This window comes from Furipterus horrens, unplaced genomic scaffold (assembly GCF_987537825.1).
Source record: "Furipterus horrens unplaced genomic scaffold, mFurHor1.1.pri manual_scaffold_7, whole genome shotgun sequence".
NCBI lineage: Eukaryota > Metazoa > Chordata > Mammalia > Chiroptera > Furipteridae > Furipterus > Furipterus horrens.
The window spans coordinates 130,618,149-130,639,432 of NW_028327177.1; the positions used below are offsets into that span (position 1 = coordinate 130,618,149).

At 44.8% G+C, this 21,284-nt stretch overlaps 1 protein-coding gene and 1 long non-coding RNA gene across 2 annotated transcripts in view; one reads left to right on the top strand and one right to left on the bottom strand.

The window, feature by feature from the left end:
• Nucleotides 1-21,284, top strand: part of LOC150005227 (uncharacterized) — a 392,161-nt gene that overhangs the window by 357,066 nt on the left and 13,811 nt on the right. The gene's annotated exons all lie outside the window — the stretch shown is intronic.
• Nucleotides 373-21,284, bottom strand: part of SUSD5 (sushi domain containing 5) — a 37,571-nt gene continuing 16,659 nt past the window's right edge. Inside the window, exons 4-5 of the mRNA XM_090284436.1 lie at nt 16,736-16,924; nt 373-3,958 (exon numbers count right to left, since the gene is read on the bottom strand). Coding sequence (XP_090140562.1) covers nt 2,658-3,958; nt 16,736-16,924 — 1,490 coding nt within the window. The 3' untranslated portion in view covers nt 373-2,657. The remainder of the gene's footprint in view (nt 3,959-16,735; nt 16,925-21,284) is intronic.

Here is a 21,284-nt window from a genome sequence, read left to right on the forward strand (position 1 = left end):
CAGTGGATTGAGTGCCAGTCTGAGAACTGAAAGACTCTGGTTTGATTCCCAGTCAGGGCACATGTCTGGATTGTGGGCCAGGTCCCCAGAAAGGGGTGTGTGAGAGGCAACTGATGGATGTTTCTCTCACATGTCAATGTTTCTTTCCCTCTCTTTCTCCCTCCCTTCCCCTCTCTCCCAAAGTAAATAAATAAAATCTTTTAAAAAAAAGACTACTTTCAAGATGATTAGACAATCTTTTTTTTTTTTTTTTTAAGCCATTGTGGTGTAGCCTAGATATAAAATACACTAAACAACTGTTTGGGGAAATAATTATTTATTTTAAATATCTCAGAAGCTTTGTGTTAATGGACCCTCCCACCACCCCCAATTTTCATGAGCATTAAACATTTACTAGTCTCAAACCATGCACAATGACAACATTTGAATCATTCCCTCTCTCTACATGCATTTTTAGATCCTATAACATTAATTTAGATGACACCAAATCAATGAAAACTTGAAAACTTATGTGTTGGGCTTATTTTGCAGTTTATGTCTACAAAATAACACATTTACATGTATTAATATAATTGTAATAAATTTACTAATACATTTGTATTAATATTACCTATTTGGGGGTTGGCATTAAGTGAATGTTCTTGGGTTATTACATAATAGTTGGATAACACAATCCTAATGTTGAGACGAAGGTTATTTTATACCGTTAAAAATAGAAAAGTTATCTTATAATAGATTAGAAAAGAATCTAATTTATAAATATATACAGTCTCTGGCTTTTATTCTGTTGTGTTTTGCTTTGGCTACATGCAGAAAGCATTTCATTCTTATTGCTCCAGATTTCATCTGACACACAGGTGTTCCACTTGGTACCTTCAGGTCTTCGTTTTACCAGGTCATGGAGACCAAGGTCTTTCAACTTTCCTGTATTGTCCTTACAGCTACTAAGACTATTATTTTGCCAAAGCTTGCATCAAGAAGAGGTGGCAGGGTAGAAAACGTTTCAAGAATTCTTTTTTTTCCTTTGGTAAAACACCACTAACAACTTCCCGCTTAAAAAGAAGTTCAGGATCTCTCTTATGAGACACAAGAAAACTTAAGACTCTTAGTGTCAACATAAATGTATGCCCTCATCACTTTTTACCAATGAAAATGACTTCTAAGAAGGTGACTCATATTAGAAAAATATAATGTGTTTTCCTTCTGTGCCAATACATAGGAGACCATTGAAGATGGTATTTCAGCAGCTTCAAATGCTGCCTCAGTTCCACATTGATTTCCGTGTAAAACAGACCACAGAGGTTGCTCATCTTCTGGACCTCTAGAGCTTCAGTGGACCTCAAAGCTCAAAGTTCATCATAAACCAATGGTTCTCAAACTTGAGCATGCACTTAAGGCACCTGGAGGGCTAGTTAAAACACAGAGGCAGGCCCCATTCCCAGGGGTTCTGCTTCATGCGTCTGGGGTGGCACCAGGGAACCCGCAGCCCTAGCAAGTTTCAGGTGATGCTGATGCCTCTAGTCTGAGAACCATGCTTGGAGAAGCACCGTCATGAACAATACTTGCTGAGCCACCATAAGATTACCTGGATACTATGAAATGGGTTGCTCAACAGCCAGATGAGTCCATCCTGGACTCAGGCTGTTTCCACGGAGCTCACAATTGCCACAAGAGAGTGAAGACGCGATCAGCATGGATCATCGCACAGTTTCAGTTCCTGTGCTTCTCCATCAAGTAGGTACCCATAGCTGATAGCCTAGTCCTTAGCCCTCTTAAGACTTTTTTTCTCCTCCTCCCAAGTCGTTCCCTATTACTGAAGTTCAGAGAAATGGTTAATCCTGAGAGAGGAAATCAAGGACTGAGTTCTGTTAGTCCTGGCAAAAATTCTAAGACATTCCTAGGCACAGACTGGTCAAGGACAACTAGGCCACTTCTTCCGAGAGGAAACGGTGTTTACGGGTACAAAGCTAGCCTTGTCTTTTAGAAAACGATGGGCGGTCCCACAGAAAGGAGGGAACAGAAGTGGATGTGTGTCCAGCCACTCCTCACCCCTACCCCCCGCCACCGCCAACAAAACGTCAGTCTTACATTCTCTCCAGTTTCAACAAACCATTAAAATGAAGTCTCAGAGCTTCTAGACTATGTCCTGGTTCTTAGCTCATCTGCCCTCAGGAACATCACATTAAAAGGAAACAGCCCATTATTCTTCTATATTCCACTCCTGACAAATTAAATAGCTGCAACCTAAATAACACTGCTCTCAAATGCCCCGTTTATCACGCCTATTTCAAAAATGTCAGGTCACGGAGTTCGTCATTTCATTCTTAACAAAAGAAAAGAAGACAATAGCATGATGAAGCAAGAGGTGAGTTTTGACATTGTGGTGGCATCGGGGCTCAAGCCCAGGTCTTGGATTAGTGCAATTCATCCCGGGGTGGATGGCGGAGGAGATATTGACGTGTGTGATGATAGCAGCCAGACCTTCCTGCCAGGTGCCTCCAGAGATACTTCTTAGCCTATAAAACAAAGACCTGAGAAAAAGACAAGCCTGATGCCACCTGTTTCATGCTCTGGTGAGTTACCAGTGTTTATCCATGTGCTGGGTCACAGTTTGTTTCCCTACCAAGTGGCCTTGGGAGAGCCTGCTCTGAAGGAGGCTAGACCTTCTCCATCTCAATCTGCTGGTGGTAGTGCCGAGCCTGCCGCTGGCCCACGTTCAGCTTGTACACGGAGCTCTTGTGCTGGCACCTGCGGTAGCCCCACACGGCCCCCATGCCTGCCAAGAGCAGCAGCAGGCACAGGACCGTGACAATGGTGGCAATGACGGGGCCTCTGCTGAGGCTAGGACACTCGTCTCCCACACACGGCTCCACGGTTGGAAGAAGCTCCTCACTTGCACCGGGGCCGGGGCCTTCCTGTCCCAAGAAGTCTTCGGACAGCAGGTATGGGAAGTTATCCTGGACCTCAGGAGCAGTGGTTTCCACGGGCATCTGGGTGGCCACCGTGACAGTTGAGGAAATGTGCTTAGGTGTCTTCAGAACAGAAGTTGTTTCTGTCTCCAGGGTAGAGCTGGTGAGCTCATAGGGTAGGGTGGCCACAGGGGGCTTCTCTGTGGCAAATCTCCAAGGAATAGTTGACTGGTACCTGGTCAAGCCACCATCCCCCTTGGTGGGACCCTCAGTTTCAGACACAGTCTTGGGTCTCAGAGCAAAAGCTTCTACATCTAGCGTTTGAGATGGAAGAACTGAACTACGGGTCATGTCCTCACTTGGTGTGAGGGTGGTCCTCCTGGGCTTCACTTCCACAAGAAGGGGCTGCTGGGAAGTAAAAATGACACATTCTTCCAGCCCTACTGACCCATCCCCCTTGTCCCCATCTTCCTCCACTTCCTCCTTTTCTGCCTCTGTCTTCCTCCAGGCCCCATCGGTCACAGGGTAGCCGTCTAACCAGGACTCATCGCTGCTGCTCACCATGGGGTCCCCTGCCTTGCTGTCATTCCTGCTCACGGATGGCCCCGAGGGACCATCCGTGCTGCTGTAAATCACCTTGGTTTCGGGTTCCCCTGGGGCGGACGCTGTGCCACTGTGGTTGTCCCCAGCAGGAAACTGCTTTTTGGTGTCGTCATCCATCTGCTTCTCCAGCTCAAGTTTGTGAGAGGTCTCGGCGGGAAGCCAGAACAAGTACTTCCCTTTCAGGACGGGTCCTGGCAGGTCCGTGGGGGCACTGCTCCCAGTGCCAGGCAAGTCTGGGGTCGGCACAGAGGTTGCGCCCCAGGCTACGTTTTCTCTTGCCGCAGAAATGGAGACCAGACGGTCTTGCTTTGGAACCTCCTCAGAGACCTCCCCCTGACCCCTGTCCTCCTCTGCCTCTGTCCGGGAGTCCTCCATGAGCTCTTTGAACGACACAGATCTGTCATCAGGGAAATTATCTTCATAGTCAATATGCGCCTCAGCCTCATCTGGTGGGAAAGGGGGAGAACAACCTCATCAGATTCAAGGCCACAGAGCCCATGTAGAACATGAGAAAGGCAAAGAAAAAGCATAAGGATTGAAACAGATTAAATAAATCGGTCATTTACAGATGATATGACTGTGTATGACAGATAAACCCAAAGCATCTACATAGAAAAGCTGTTATTATTAGTAGGTGTTATCAAGAACACTGTGTCTACAGTCTGTATAAAATATCAGTTGTATTTCTATATACCAGCAATAAACAGAAAACAGAGATTTAAAAAGATACCATTTGCCATAACATTAAAAAAAAAAAACCAAACACCTAAGAATAAATCTAACAAAAGACATGCAAGATTTCTCCATGGCACAGTACAAAATATTGCTGAGCAAAATTAAAGAAGACCAAACTGAATGAAGGGCTAGACCACATTAGTGTAATGGAAGGCTCAAAACTGTTGTCAATTCTGTCCAAATGGATCTATCTAGATTTAATACAATCCTAAAAATAATCTGAGACATTGACAAGCTGATGCTAAAATTTATGGAAATGCAAAGGGCCAAGAATAGATAAGGCATTCTTGAAAAAGAAGTGAAAAAGCTATAGGTTGTACACTGCAAGATTTCATGGTTTTCTATAAAACTGGAGTACTTTTTAAGACTTTGGTATTGGCACAAGAATTGATCATAGGATTACATTGACATTATGGACTGCTGTTCATCTGAAGTTACCAGGAAGAGAGTCCAAATGCAAGCCACGGAGTTGTAGATATTTGTAATGTATATAATCTCCAAAGGGTTTGTATTCAGAATTTATAAAGAACTCTTACAAATGTCTAATAAATAGACAGAAAAACCATGGCAGAGTTGGCAAGATACTGGAATGGGCACATCCCAAAAAAGACATCTACATAGTCATTAAACATGTAAAGATGCTCAACCTCAATAGTAATAGAGAAATACTGGTTATAGCCATAAAGAAATACCATTACATAGCACCAGAATGGCTAAAATTAAGCAGATTGACAAGATCTAGTGTTCACAAGGATGTGCAGCACCATTAATGGGAGTGTGAATTGGAGCAATAGTTATGGAAAACTGAAACTGAACATATGCACGCTGTGTGGCACAGCAATTCCACTAGTAAACATAGACTCAACAGTAACATGTGCACATGAGCACTGAAAGGCAGGCTCAAGAAGGTACCTAACAACCAAAACCGGGAAACAATTCAAATGTCCATTAGCTGTAGACCTGATACATACATTGTCGTACACAGGGTGGCGCAAAAGTAGGTTTACAGTACAGCTGTTCGTGTGGAAAATAATACAATAATTAAAAACTAATAATCCAAGAATAAATGCTATGTCTTGTGTACTCGCAACTACAAACTTACTTGTGCCCCACCCTGGGCGCACACAGTGAAAATCCGTACATCAATGAAAATGAACCAACCACCGCTTCTGAACGACATGGATGAATCTCGCAGCCACAATTTTGAACATAAGAAGCCAGGCACAAAAGAATATCCTGGGTGAGTCTCTTTACAAAAAGCTCAAAAATAGGCAAAACTAATATAGGATGCTAAACGTCAGGATGGTGGGTACCTGTGGCGAGGAGAGGGGTGAGGACACTGGGGATAAGCAGGGCTTCGCGGTTACTGGCAACATTCTACTTCTGGACCTGTGTGGTGGCTAAAATTTTTTGTTTATTTTCTGACAGGGTATAGATCATTCCCTTATGATGTGTGTGTATGTTATACTTAAGTAAAAATGGACCTTTTAAAACACTGATTTGCTCTTTGTAAGACTTCTGAGTCATAAGACTATGCTGTGAAGTATTCTGAATCCAGCCAGGTAGCAGTAAACAGAGGCCCGCAGTTAGGAGGCCCAGAACATAAGGACAGGAGGTCAGGAAGGCTCAAGAAGCTGTGTCCTCAGTGGAGGGCAGCCTGCTGCACTTTCCTCATTCTCCATGGCCTTTAGAAGTCAAGTCCTACTGGAAGACACACTTAAGCATTACAGCAGAAACCCTCCCTATGATGTGGGGACATAAGAAACATACATGTAGCCTTTGACCCTGCTTCCTGGAACAGAGCTCCTAAAACCCTTAAAAAAAATGCCGCCACCAACAACCCTGCATGGGAAAGAGCATTCATTATATAGTGCAAGAAATTTCAAAAATGAGTTAACAAGAGGAAAAATAGAAGATTCTGGAGCAGTGTAGATAGAGGCAGCGTGACTCGCTCCTCAGTCACCCTCCCCCTGCAAAAACTGTACTGGGGAGTCAGCAAGTCCTGAGAGAAGCAAAGGGGATAGAGAGCAGCAGGCTAGTAACCCCCAGGGTGCCAGGTCTTCTCATCGTGCAGGTGACATAACAGCATTTCTGGAGAGAAAGCAGAGCCTAGATAAATTTTTTTATCCTCACCAAGGACATTTTTTCATTGTGGAGAGAGAAAGAGGAGGGGGGCAGAGAGAGAGAGAGAGACAGAGAGAGACAGAGAGAGAGAGAGGGAGGAGAAGAGGGGGAGGCAGAGAGAGAGGAAGAGAGAGAGAGAGAGACAGAGAGAGACAGAGAGAGACAGAGAGAGACAGAGAGAGACAGAGAGAGAGAGAAAGGAACCAGTCGCCTCTCATACGTGCCTGCACTGGATTGGGGACCAAACCTACAACCTGGCTATGGGCCCTGACTAGGGATAAAACCTGCAACGTTTTAGTGTACAGGACGATGCTCCAACTAACTGAGACACACTGGCCAGGGCCAGAGCCCAAATATTTTCAGACAAACAGATAAACAAACAAAAGCAAAACTACATACCACTTAAGGTGAGTTGTCCCCTTCCAGTTACCATTCCTTCTTTTGGAGGAAAGGAAGATGCATTGAAAAGGCTAAGAACCTAACTTAAATAACAATTTATGAAATAGAACGAGTTACTTAAAATTGTTTCACACTCCAGAACTTAATAAGAAAGGAAGTGCAATACAACAAAAGCTCCAAGGCAAGGTGACGAAATAACAGAATGTTATGAAAAGGGTGATTTTAAACTTTGGGAATCAAATTGAGGACCATGTAACATCATGACAGAACTAATAAATCAGAAACGACAAGGAACAGAACAAACTGAGAATTCTACAAAATGGAGAAAAAGACATGAATGCATATCCAGGAATCACTGCAAGTCTCAAGCGAAGTAAACTCACGGAAAATTACATATAGGCACACTAAATGAAAATGCTAAAAACTGAAGACAGAAAAATGTAAAAGCAATCACCAAAGGCAGACACAAAACTTTCATAAAAGCAACAAGACTGAGAGCTGACTTTTCAAAAGAAACAATGAAAGCCAGAAGACAATGTGATGATAGCTTCCAAGTGCTGTCATTTTTCACAACCTTATTTTTAATTTAAAAAAGGGTAGGATTAATAAATTAGACTACACCAAAATTCTGTTCATCAAAGATATCGTGAAGAAAGTGAAAAGGCTACTTCTCTAGAAGAAGATATTTGCAACATATATAACCTCAAAAGTTCTCATATTGAGAATACTATAAATAACTACAAAGCAATATGAAATAAATGGATAATCCAGTAGAATAATGGGCAAGGAAATTAATAGCCACTTCACAAATGAGATACTCATTTGACAGATATGCCTGAGTATGGCAAACGCATAAGGGAAGAAGTGAAGGCTATGCTAAATGAAATAAAGGAAAATCCACACAAAACCAATGTTGAAGGGAAGGAAACCAGGGTTCAAATCAATGATTCGGAACAGAAAGAAGAAAAAAACAGTCAACCAGTGCAGAATGAGGAAACAAGACTTGAAAAAAATGAGGAGAGGCTTAGTAATCTCTGGGACAACTTTAAACATGCCAACATCCGAATCACAGGGGTGCCAGAAGGAGAAGAGGAAGAGCAAGAAATTGAAAACTTATATGAGAAAATAATGAAGAAAAACCCCCCAAATTTGGCGAAGGAAATAGGCATACAAGTCCACGAAGCACAGAAAGTCCCAAACAAGCTAGACCCAAAGAGGACCACACCAAGGCACATCATCATTAAAATGCCAAAGGTTCAAGATAAAGGGAGAATTTTAAAAGCAGCGAGAGAAAAGCAGAGAGTTACCTACAAAGGGGTACCTATAAGATTATCAGCTGATATCTCAAAAGAGACTTTGCAGGCAAGAAGGGACTGGCAAGAAGTATTCAAGGTGATGAAAAGCAAGGACTTACAACTAAGATTACTCTATCCAGCAAAGCTATCATTTAGAATGAAAGGGCAGATAAGTGCTTCCCAGACAAGGTTAAGCTAAAGGAGCTCATCATCACCAAGCTATTATTATATGAAATGTCAAAGGGACTTATTTAAGAAAAATATCAAAATTATGAACATTAAAATGATAACAAAGGTGCAACTATCAACAACTGAATCTAAAAAATAAAAACAAAATCCCACTAAGTAAACTAGAATAGGAACAGAATCATAGGTATGGGGATCATTTGGAGGTTATCAGCTGGGAGTGGGGCAGGGGAGAAATGGGGAAATGGTGCAAGGACTAAGAGGCATAATCAGTTGGTACAAAATAGACAGGGGGAAGTTAAGAATAATATAGGAAAGGGTGAAGCCAAAGAACTTATATGCATGACCCATGGACATGAACTAAGGGGGGTGGGATTGCTGGAGGGAAGAGGGGTACTGGGCAGAGGGGAGCAAAGGGAAAACGATTGGGACTACTGTAACAACATAATGAATAAAATATACTTAAAAAATGAGATATTCAAATAGCCAATAAATATAAGGTGCTCAACATCATTAATAATAGGGGAAATTCAAATGAAATGATATTGCAATCTGTACATCAGAATGCTAAAAATTAAGAAGACTCACAATACCACTTGCCGGTGAGGATATGGAGCTCTTGGAACTTCAGACCTGTATGCACACCTACTAAAGTTGAACACATACAAATCCCATGACTGAGCAATTTAACTCCTAGGTATATACTTAGAAGAGTGGATGCAACATGGGCACTAAAAGACCTGTATGAGAATGTTCCTAGAATAGCCCCAAACTTGGAACAACAAAAATGTCCATCAGCAGTAGAATGGCATACTCCACAGCAAAGAAAAAGAACGAGCTACAGCTTCAGAGAACGACATGGAGGTGTCCCATAGACATAATGTTGAGCAAAGGAAGTCATATGCAAGTGTCCATACTCTATGCTGCCACCGAAATGAATTTCAAGCTGGGAAAATCTAATTCGTGGTTACAGAAGTCTGGCTACTGGTTGTTCTAGGGAGGTTGTGACTGGAAGGGAACATTGAGTGTTCTTGGATTGCTGGTGATGTTCTACTTCTTGATTTAGGTAATGATTACATGGATATGTTTATGGTATGATAATTCACTGAACTCTATAACCTTTGATTTGTAAAATGTTCAGTATTTTTATGTTACTCTTAAATAAAAATTTAAACAAATGATCCAAAACACCTACTATGTTCCAGAAAAAAACTGACACAGAGTTTGGCTAATGAATGTCAAGGTTAAAAGAATGATTCAACTGATAACCAGGCAGAAAAGGCAAATCAAGAGCAAGAACAAAACTTCAGTCAAGCTTGCCTATAATTTCCCCTCAGCATTCAATAGGAGACAGGAGAACAATGTCTATAATCTTTGAGGGAAAGAAAATGTGATTCGACAACACTATACTTTGTTAAGATGTCATTCAATTATAAAGAGAGTAGGCATTCATTTCTTTTAGGATGTTTGTACTTTGAAATACTTCAAGAAAACACTGTGTCACACTGTGTGTGTTACTTCCATTAAGCTGTAAACCAGTGGCTACTGGCATTCCAAATAAGAATTCACAGTTGAAGTGTGGACAGTTATCATTCTCATCAGGAAATCATCCTCAGATAGGGCTACTACAAGTACTTCTATGATCTGTACCTTGATCAAAACCATTGCTTTGCTAATTAGCACCCTGAATATCTAAAATGGCTTTATACTGGTGACCATAGTGACCTATTAACCACTATGATAACAACTAGAAATTGGCTGTCATTGGAAAAATGAAAGGTATTTATGATACAGGGATTGGCTAAGAATAGTTTAGAAAGACTTCTCTCCCTTACATGGACAGGGTAGAACAAAACAAGACCTTGATGCTGGAGACGTAAACCTTAAATGGCCTCAGTGGGGAGTAATGTGTTTCTCACTGGAACTATGGGAACAGCACCCATCTGTGCTGGCGGTGACCCTGCACTAGGCACACCGCCCCGTTCCCGCTGCAGACCTGCCCAGCTGCTCCCAGCTCAGAAACTCTGAGAACAAGGACATGTCTCCTCTGCCTTGTATTCCCAGCACACAACATGGTGCTTGGCACATAGCAGACACTCCACAAATGTTTGTTGAATGAATAAATGAGTAAGTGAAGAGGTGAATAAGTGGGTAGTGGAAGCCCATTTTGATAAAGCTTGATTCAGTCGGGAAGTCTCTCAGCCAGGGCATTATTTGCTTCATGACAACAGCAAAGAATAGTAAAGGACCTCTTAGTTTTAGTGCTGAACACAATCCATGCCTGCTAAATTCCCTCTCCCAGGTAACTCACCCCATGAGCTTAAATATGTCATGAAGTCAAAAGGTACCAGGAATATGAGCAGGCCATGAGCCATGTTTTCCTCCCTTGTGCGGGAAACATTGGCCTGATGTATTAAGTTAGAGATCAGGGGTTGGGAAAGGTCAGCCCACTGACTATGGGTAGGCCTGCCTCGACCTGGACCCTTATGGTGAGTCTGAGCTCAGAGAGAGAGAGAGAGAGAGAGAGAGAGAGAGAGAGAGAGAGAGAGAGAGAGAGAGAGAGAGAGAGAGTGTGTGTGTGTGTGTGTGTGTGTGTGTGTCTGTCTGTCTCTCTGTTGTCGGAGGTTCTGCCTCCAGAGCTACCTGAGCCTAGAGCATCTGTGGATGGCGGCCCAGGGTCCCAAGCTAAGCTCTCCTGGTCTCCCCGGGCTCACAAGCCAAGGTTCTGGCTCAGAAACAGCTTCTCACTATGTCACAGTTTTCTCAAAAGTTCCAATGAAGACAAGGAACACCAAGTGTTTATAACCAGTCTACTCATGAAAACGTGTCCCAAGCCTGTTTTTCTCCTCGTGAGTGACAGTGAAGTTGGTCCCTCACTCAATTTCAACCCAAAATTAAATTCCGCCCAGCAGCTGAAGGAGCCCAGCCCTTCGCCTGTTGAGGTGGTGTTTCTTTCACCTCCCCTCTGCTTTCCTGAGTCTGCACCCCACACTCTCCTTAATCATCCAGCCATCCTTCCAGCCCTCTCCCCTCCCCCACGCCCTCCCTGAAACCCGCGCTAACACAACATGGGGCCTTGTGAATTAGACTAACAGGTCCAGCAAATGTAAACCTCATGGGTTCTCTTGGCAAAAATCAGGCCATTCCCTGTGTGTTTATATTTAACCGTTACTTTAGGGAAACAGGAGACCACAGAGAGAGAACTCAGGCGCACGAGGAGAAGGCTCGCTTGTGCGCGGCCTGCACGATCGGGGTGTGGCAGGGTCGGGGGTGGGTACCCGAGGCCCGGGGGTGGGGGTGGGGGGGGGGCAGAAGCCTCGGCTTCTCTTAGCAGCCTTCGTCTTTCTTCATGTTGCTGCATTTCTGGAAGCCCGTGCGTTCCTTCTTTTTCCCTCTTGTCTTGGCTACACAGCCTTTAAAAATAGTAATTTTGAAAAAGACACCCAGACAAGCTAGAAATAACCACTGGCTCAATGAACCTCTGAACAAATATGGCAATATTGACAAGGAAAGTCTGAACTCAGTTTCAGCCTCATGTTTTATTCTATGAAGGATGTTAAGTCCAAAAGATGAAGAAAAACAGAAACTGAGGTTAATTTAAGGAAACAAAAGAAAGGCTTTAGACATGAGAGGAAAGAGCGAAGGAACTTACTGAGGGAACAACCAGTGTACAAAGGGAGCCTGGTGCTGCCCTGAGGCTGTGCTCCTGAGTTTAGACGTCCCTGGAGAGAGCACACAGACGTGATGCGGGTGTTGGAACCAGACCTGCCCGGTTTTACAGATACAGATGCTGGAATGAGACCTGCCTGGTTTTATATCTTGGCTCTGCTTCTTTCTGGCTGTGAGACGTGGACAAGTCACTGAACCTTCCTGTGCCTCAGTGTTCCCATCTGTAAATTGGAACAAGCCAGTTCTATATGCGAAGATTAAAGGAGAAATAAATTGTGTAGGGCTCCTCACATAGAAGAAAGGGGAAGAGGGAAAATTGGGGAGGATGGAGGTGTTCGGTTTTGATTGTGGTGTTGGTTTTATGGGTTATACACCTGCAACGCCTCAGAGACTTTTATACTTGCAATGGGTATACAGTTCATTGTAGGCCAATTATACCTCAATAGAGCTGTTAAAAAAAAAAAACAGAACAACAGCAACAAAAATAGTCCCTAGGATAGAGATGGCATGGAGCAAGTTTGGCCTGGTTAATGACAGCTCTTTTCTCAGTGCCCACCTGGGGAACGTGTCCTGCTTCCCCAGCTGCGACAGACCAGGGAAGGGGAAAAGGCTGCCTTTTTAGTGTTGGGCTCAGGGGGAGTGGGGCTGGTCTGGTGAGGTTAAGGCTGGTGTCATTCCTGACAGATACTATAGACCAGAAAGCACAAACAGAGGCTACAGAGGTTGGGGTGGAAGCTCTTAGAGGCCTTTCAGTGCCTTTGTCAGGGCAAGTTTTAAAGAAGGAACAGGGCAAATCATAGAGGAAGCAGTCTATGAGTTTCTCACCTCCTGGGTTGCCCGTCTTTGGCTACTCCTCTCTCCCACCCTGGCCACAGAGATGGGATAAAAAGCCTCGCTGGCGGCAATGCAGGGCAGAGGCCACAGGACCACTGAGTGCAAAGGTCAGGAGAACGCAGTGGCGAGGCCAGGAGGGTGGGCAGGGGAGTAGTCAGGGTACCAAGGGAACGAGGTCCTTAGGAAGGCCACCAGTGGGGCTCATGTGGGCACCAACACTGAGGTTATATAGTCAGGGGTGGCCCCTTGGAATGCTGGGAGGTCAGAGACTGGCCTTAGGGTGCAAGTGGCCAGAAAAAAAAACATGGCCTTGAAGATGGACATAAGCCCTGGCATAGTAAGAAGCCCAGAGAAACCCAAACCCAGCAAGGCAGTCTGCTGCATACATGCTTATGGAGCAAAGCAACAGGAGTTTCCTGTAATTGGGGCAACGACCAATTATAGTAAGATATTGAGAACCCTGGAAAGGTATGACAGGCATTTTGCGCTGCCCAAGTGGGAATGGAAACCAAAGAGATGTGTGGATTTGGACAGGAGGATGGAAAACTAAATGGCCACAATCAGGCTCAGACTCTAGGAACCAAAGCAGAGAAATACTAAGCCACAGAGGGGAGAAAATGGCAGCGGAAGAAGTCCTCACCCATTTCGGTTACTGGGCAAGGCTACCAAAGGGCCTGCATTTGAGTGGAGACCTCACAGCCACCGCCTGCGGCCGGACCTCAGCGCTGCAGTGAACACACTGCCGGGGCTGTGTGGGGCTGGGGCTCCTTCCTCCACGATCCACTCATTCACCCACCCAGGTGTGCATGCCCCTCTGGGTTCTCTCCTGCCTGTCATAAACTTTCAGTTTCAGCAGGCTCCTTCAGGCAGTTCCCACCTTACTGATGGACTTTTTTAAAAACCTATGCTCCATTAAATTGGTGGAGCAACACAGTTCTCCATTGTAGTGGACACGTCCTGCCCATGTCCCCTTTCGCAGGCCACTGTACCTATGCCCCAGCTGCCGTGTCAGCAGCTAATGGTTTGCAGCTACCCCCTTCTCTGGAAAACTGGCCTTGTTGCAATGGGAGTCTCCCTTGGGAAGTTACATGTCATTTGCCCTCCCTGCCCGGCAGCCAATGACAGACTGATACAGAGGAACTCCAGGCTCGTCCCCTTGCTTCCAAGTAGGACCGACTCTGTGGTACAAGTCATGCTCCACAGCTCCCCACGGGACCAGGCAAAGCCAGCATCCAGCTGAGGCCACATCCTTAACTCCTGCCCCTTACCTATCATGCTTCGCCTCTCCCTCAACAAACCATGTAGTTCTGAATAGAGAATCTGACCCAAGTCAGCCAGCCAGTGCTCCAATGCCCCAACAATGGCAAATTTGAATGAAACGGTCTTCGTAGTAGCACTGAGCCCTTGAGTCCCTAGAATCTCTGACATCACAGTAGACTGAGCACCACATTATTTTAAGTCTTGACCTCCAAGATATCTGAGCCTTGAGGCTCTCCAGGCCTGAAGGGGTCATAAAGGGAATAAGGGGGAAGGGACCCTATGGCCACCTCAACAGTGTAGATGGGCAGATTCTGCCAGAGGGCTTGGCTTGGGCTGTAGCAGCTCACAAGGAAACATAAGGGGATGTAAAGAAACATAAGGAACTATAAAGAAAGGTGCTGGACTGGGAGCGAGGGAAGTCCCTGACAGCCGCACAAGGTGCAGGGGGGGCGGTGGGTGGGCCAGTGCAGAGGTGCCAGGTGCCCCCTGGAGAACTGAGACAGCGGAGGCCACTAGTACAGAATGTCTGGGAGGCACACATTACAAAGTCACCCGCTGCTGGCCCAGGGGTCCCCATCACATCCTGAAGTCTCATGGGCCATGCCTTTCTTGAACATTTCTTCCATCTGGAAACACACACTTCCTTTAAAATTTCACCTTCTGGGACACCCCGTTTCCCAGCGTTTCCTTCTATCTCATCATCTGCTGCTTTTCTGTCTCCCTTGAGGCACCCCAGGTTCACTAGTTTTGCTCAACTTTGTGTATGCAGCACCTAGGTCTCTGCCAAGCGAAGGGGTGGACAACGAGTGGACGAAGGAATAGCCAATCAACCAGTACAAGGAATGAACGTTGTTATCCAAACCCAGGTAAGTCCAAGTCCAAAAGCCTTGTTTGACTCATTCTCCCAAGATGACTTCTCCACTTTCAAGCAGTTTCCCAATTTAAAAAAAGTTGATGTTCTCTGGAAAAATAAATGCAGAATGGAGTGAACTATCTGGTGATGATATTCCTGTAATACACACAAACACACACACACACAAAACACACACGTGCGCGCACACACACACACGACTTCTTATAATGACACAGAGACTTTAAATATCAAATCTACAGAGTAATGAAGACTGTAACAGTCTGTATACTCAGCCAAGTGTAGAAACCGAAATTCCTGCCCAGCAGCTGAAGGCTCTAACAACTCTGCTTTGCAGTGAGGAAATAAACACCATTTCAGACACACAAAACCTGCATTTAGTTCTCACTCTACTGGGGCCAGTAAACAACCCATTTGGCGGGTGGGTGTGACTCAGGGGATGGGGCAGCTTCAGGGCCTGAGCAGAAACAAAGCTAGCTCATTAACCATCTCAGGGTGCGTATGGGTCTGCATTGGGGCGACACTGTCAACAACACAGACACTTGGGCCTGATGCCTGATTTTCTCAGACAGGTGAATGATAGGAACTGGCAAGGAGCTCCCACCCGCCACAAAGCAGCAGCAACAGAGGAAAGATGAGGAAAATGCCAGAGGATTGCTCCAATAATGCTTCTGGAACTTATCCCTGTCTGTATCCTTTTGTTACGAATATCCAACAAGACGAGTAGATACACTCAGAGGAAGTTTTTAGAAGCTTTTTAAACAACATGACAGGAGAATTTTATGTCTCTTTAACAAAAAATTGTGCTCGTATTTGGAATATCTTTGTTTAATTTAGTTTTATATTAATTTGTTTCTGTTGCATTTTACTAAAGTATCAGTCTGCCAATGACTAGGAAAAAAAATTTAATGGTTCACAGAAAATATGAGAAGTAGTAAAACAGACAATAATAAAAAACTATTCTTTAAAAGAATCCAAGAGGAAAAAAACCACAGAATAGGAGAGAAGAATTTGCAACACATTTAGTTAAGGCAGTTTTATGTAAAACAGAAATCCTAAATTATGTAAATAATTGATTCAAATCAATCTGATCAAGTTTGGGAAGCTCAATGCCCATCAAGATTCTTTTTAGACTTAATTAAATATTCGGACTCACATGACTGATGACTGCCATAGGCTACAGGTCAGGTAGTAGCACAAGGCTGAAGCGGCAGGCAATTCTTGTCCTTGGGGATAGTCCACACAGCTGTCCTGGAGATACTCTCCCAGCTTCACCCTTCACCCCCCGTGATTGCTTAAGTACAAGGGGATAGGACTTGCATGCATGGCTGTGGACCTGCCCTGGTTTACAAACCCCATGCTCTGACAAGAGCCAATAACTCCTGTCAGGGTCCCCACAAGGGTCATGGTGTGTGGGAACAAGAATCACCCCACTCAGGGAAGCCCACAGTTGAGACTCGTCTCCTGTGTTAATGATGGTTCTCCCAGCCCAGTTTCCCGATCAGGGGTCATTTTTGCCCTAAGAGTGTTGCCTGGAACCACAACGGGCATCCCATGTTGATCGGTTTCCAGGGAAATAGGCCAGACATGCAACCCAAGGTCAACCCTGTCCTTATGGCAGAACAGGGTTGTGTTCACCCCTTCTCCCCAGCACAGAAGATGAAGAGCTCACGGGTGGAAACACTGCATTTGAAATGCTGCAGGAACACCCAGGTGGACAGGTAGCCAGGCCCAGAACTCATGGGAAAGGTCCGGAGGCCCCTTTTCAAAGGGGCCTTTGTGGAGACGAGCCATGAGGCTCCGCTCACGGCGTGAGGGCAGGTGGAGGGGCCCAGCCCGGGGCGGCTTACCTCTCCCACAGGCCTGCACCAGGCCGTACCACTCCCCGCAGCTGTTACACAGCAGGGTGAAGGCGCTTTCACGGTGGCCCGTGACGTGGCCCGGGGCGCACACGTACAGCAGTTCATCCCCCATCTCCAAGCCGGTGCGCCCCTGCAGGATGGTGTGTGGGAACGAAGGCGGGTCTCCACACGGCTTCTCTGAGGACAAGGAATCACAGTTAGCTTCCCTGAACTATGCAGACCTCCTGCCATGGGGAGAAACCAAACTCAAACAACTCTCCCCCCACCCCCGTGGGAGCTGCTGCACCCTGAACTGGGGTCCCAGGGGCTGTTTCTCCTTCACTCTGGCGCCAGGACCAGGCAGCATGCGGCGCAAACGAGGCACGCAAAAATATTGGGCGAATGAATACATGTGCTTTTAAGATACAACTTTGTATTTTAACATTCCAGGCAACATCACCCTTTAATGGTTTCTTGAAAGGAGGACCCAGAGGCCTATGCCCAACAGCAAGCTCCTCCCTCTTTTTTTTTCCCCCTTCTTTACATAAGTGAATAGGTACTCGTTGGCAGAAGCTAAAATGTTAGAAACTATGGAATATAGCCGAGGATGCTTCTCCCCTCCTCCACCCTCCACCCTGATGGTAATGCTGTGACCACTCTGGTGTATACCAATAAATACAGATGCAGATTCATATATAAACACACATAGGCGGACAGACAGATATACTCGCAGATAGAGTGTGTGTATGGTTTTTAACGTAAATGAGTTCATATCATATGTATTACTAAGAACATGCTTTAAAAAATACTCCAAACACCTATTTTTTAGAGCAGTTTTAGGTTCACAGCAAAACTGAGCATTACAGATAGTTCCTATTTCCCCACCCCTATGCATGCCCAGCCTCACCTGTGATCAACAGCCCATGCCAGAGTAGCAGGTTTGTTAAAACTGATGAACCTACACAGACACATTATTATTTCCACCCAAAACCCAGTTTACGTTTGGGTTCATTCTGTGGTGGAGCCTCACGCTTGGACCTGAATATGGAGAAGAGCCACACCTAGGCCTGGAACCTCTTCCTGTCCCTGCCCTCAGGCTGGCCCAGCGTTGGTGGGGGATGCGGCCCGGGTCTCCCTTTAACTCCCTGCCCAAGTTCTCCTGTGAGAAGGTTTTTAATGGTGGGAATAAAAAGGGGGCTATGCAATAAACCCGACAGTTCTCACAAACTCAGTGACCAAAAGTAACCACACAGGATGGTCTGATCACAAATCCCCACCTGGGCAGGCATGGGGGGGGAGTCACATCCCAGGCCTACAGCTTCCTTAGCAAAGGTGAGTCTTTAGCATAAGTGAGCCCTGTCCATAGTTCTTATGCATCTAGGACGATGTCCCTTAGAGATGTCAGTGTAGTTTTCTTTTCTAGAGCCTCTAAGGCACAGCCGCAGGCCTCAGAGCCCGAGACCACCAGATCACAGAAGCCCTCATTGTTATTTTATTCACTGTATGCCATCTCTGTGTGCTGTAAATGTTAATCATTAACTGTCCTGGACCTACCAACGGAAAATTTTACTTTTTCTCCAATCTCGGAGACCTCCCTGCTTTGCTTTCTCCCTCCCTCCTAATCTGCCGCCGATGGATTTCATGTAAGCCTCTTTATGTCCTCTCCTTTGATTCTAACAAGCTGCAACACTGCCATTCTCTGGAGCATTTTCTCAATTCATTGAGATTTTGCTTTCAGGCATGTCCTCAAAAATTTGGCTCAAATAAACTCTTACAAAGCTTTTCTGTAGGATGGATATTCTTTCATCAACACTAGTGTTTTGTTTTGTTTTGTTTTGTTTTGTTTCTTACTGGAAATGAGCCCCTTAGACATGAATTCAGACTGGTTTGTATTAAAACTTGTAAATTCCTTGTGGAAAATCTGTGACTGGTCATGAGGCAGCCAATAAGGGGCCCACCCGAAGTTTCAGCCAGTGAGGGAGCCCAGAAGGTGAGGACAGGAAGCCCCAAGCCTTCCTCCTTCCCCATCAGCGGGAGCTTCCAGGTCCGGCTCAGGCGAGACCCCTGGACTCAGAGATCCACAGGACAGATCCAAACACAGCCCCGTCACATGGAATGACCCTCTCATTGATGCTAATGGAAGGAAGAGGTTAGTGATTACAGAGTTGGGGACTGAGCCAACCACATCAGACTTCCAGTGCCAAGGTGGCCAGTGAGCACCCTTGGGTATTTACAGATAGAATCAATCCCATTTAAAATATAAAAAAGTCACCCTGGCAGGTGTGGCTCAGTGGATTGAGCACCAGCCTGTGAACCAAAGGGTCGTTGGTTCGATCCCCAGTGGGGCCACATGCCTGGGTTGAGGGCCAAGTCCCCAGTTGGGGGTGCATGCGAGAGGAAACCACACATTGATGTTTTCTCTTCCTCTCTTTCTCCCTTCCCCTCTCTTTAAAAATAAAAAATAAAAAATAAAAAATATATATACATATATATATATAAAATCTAACTAACAAGCAAAATAGAGGCTCATACATAGCAGGATGGCAGTTAAGGATGGGGGTGGGGAGAAGTTGACCAAAAAGGAAAAAGGACTCACAGACATGACAACAGTGCAGTGATGGGGGGGTTATATAAGGGGACTGAATGGTAATGAAAAAGTACAATAAAAATTAATTAATTAATTAAAAAATAAAATATAAAAAACATATCGGTGTGTAAGTTTTAAATGTCACACCATTTAGGATGACGTCGGCTGTAGTTTTGTTTTGCTTTGTTGTTTTTTGCAAATCTTCTTTATCAAGTTGAAGAAGTTCTCTTCCAGTCCTAGCTGGCTGAGAGTTCTTATCATGACAGCTGTTGGATTTTGTCAGATGCTATTTCTGCATCTGTCAGTATGCTTATGTACTTCACCTGCTGGTGAGGGATTACATTAACTGCTTTTTGAATGTTGATCGAGCCTTGCACACCTGGGATAAATCCCACTTGGTTATTTATGGTCTATACGTCTTTTTACATATTGTTGGACTCAAACTGCTAATGTTTTGTCGAGGACTTTTGCACCTGTGTTTGTTTGTATTGGTCTGTACTTTCTTTGCAATGCGTCTCTCTCATTTTGGTATTAGGGTAATGCTGGCCTCACAGAATGAGTTAGGAAGTGTTCCTTCGGTTTCTAACTTCTGGAAGAGATTGTAAAGATCAGTGTAATTTCTTCCTTAAATATTTGGTACAATTCACCAGTGAACTCTTCTGGGCCTGGTGCTTTCTGTTTTGGAAGGTTATTAATTACTGATTCAATTTCTTTCCTTATATGTGAGACCAGAAACTCGAAGTCATTTTTCCCCTTAAATTTTAGAGGTCTTTCCACATTAGAACTATAAATTACCTCAGTCTTTTGAAAGGCTACATTATAGAACATATTATTTAATCATCACACTGACATTGGTGTTGATTCCAAGTTTTCACTATTATAAACAATGCTACAATGAACAGCTCATGTGGACATCTTTGTACATACCTTATTTTGTTTTAGGAAAAACTTCTAGAAGGTGAATTGCTGCATCAAAGTGATGCAATGAGACCTTTTTTCTTTTAAAAAGGAAATTATTATAAATTCAAATTTCCTCTTCTAATTTTTTATGTTGGAAAGGAAAGCCTTTAGTCCTTATGCAATCAAATTACCTAAGAAGCACACTGCTTTAAAGAAGATATGCTAAGAAAGGAGGAAAATAGCAAACACACCTTGCGTGTTAAACCACCTTGATTGACCTCACAGCTGTGGTTTGGGCAGCACTTTCTCAATGAGAGCCATTGCTGCGCCTGTTCTTTTACTGGAGAGATTTTTGAATGGAAAAGGGTGCGGCTGTGCTTTAGGAAGTCAGCACAGAATGTTGTACTTGAACCAAAACTGCCTTGACTGCAGCCCAGGAGATCAACTACTTATTTCATTTATGTGGCACGTAGGGAGAGGCAGCCAGCCATCTGAAAGTTGCCACAAATCCAGGGGCACCCTACTGAGCAGAGAGACAGCAGCCTTGGGTTCACTTGGTCTGAGCAGGGCATCCTGCGATGAATGGACCAAAGTCATGAGCCTCAGTCAAATAAGGTTGAGCCAAATGCCAGCTGGTAGCTCAGGGGCAAAAGGCTCTGTTTCTGTCTCTCCCATCCTCTGCTACCTTCATGTCACACTGGACATCCCTGTCTTTTCTCCTCGTGCCCGGATCTAGTTTCAGGAAACTGTAGGCTCTTCATCACTCACTCACTATCAAAGGACTATCATAATAAATACTTTTGTCCTCACACAGCTCTCTCTGTGGAACTCGACACCAAGTCTTGGGAAGGAAAATCTAGGAGCAGGGTGACTGTTTTGAGAGTAGAGGGGGATTGAAGGCCAAATTCACACCCTACCCGACTCCTGGGCCCTTCTCCCTCAGATGTCATTTCCAGAATGGCATGGGCTAGGTTCTGGCTCAGGAAAACCACAATAACGCTCCTGAGAGTCTGGGCACACACACCGTATGTTTCTGGATTTCCCACAAATGTCTAAGACAGGAAATACACT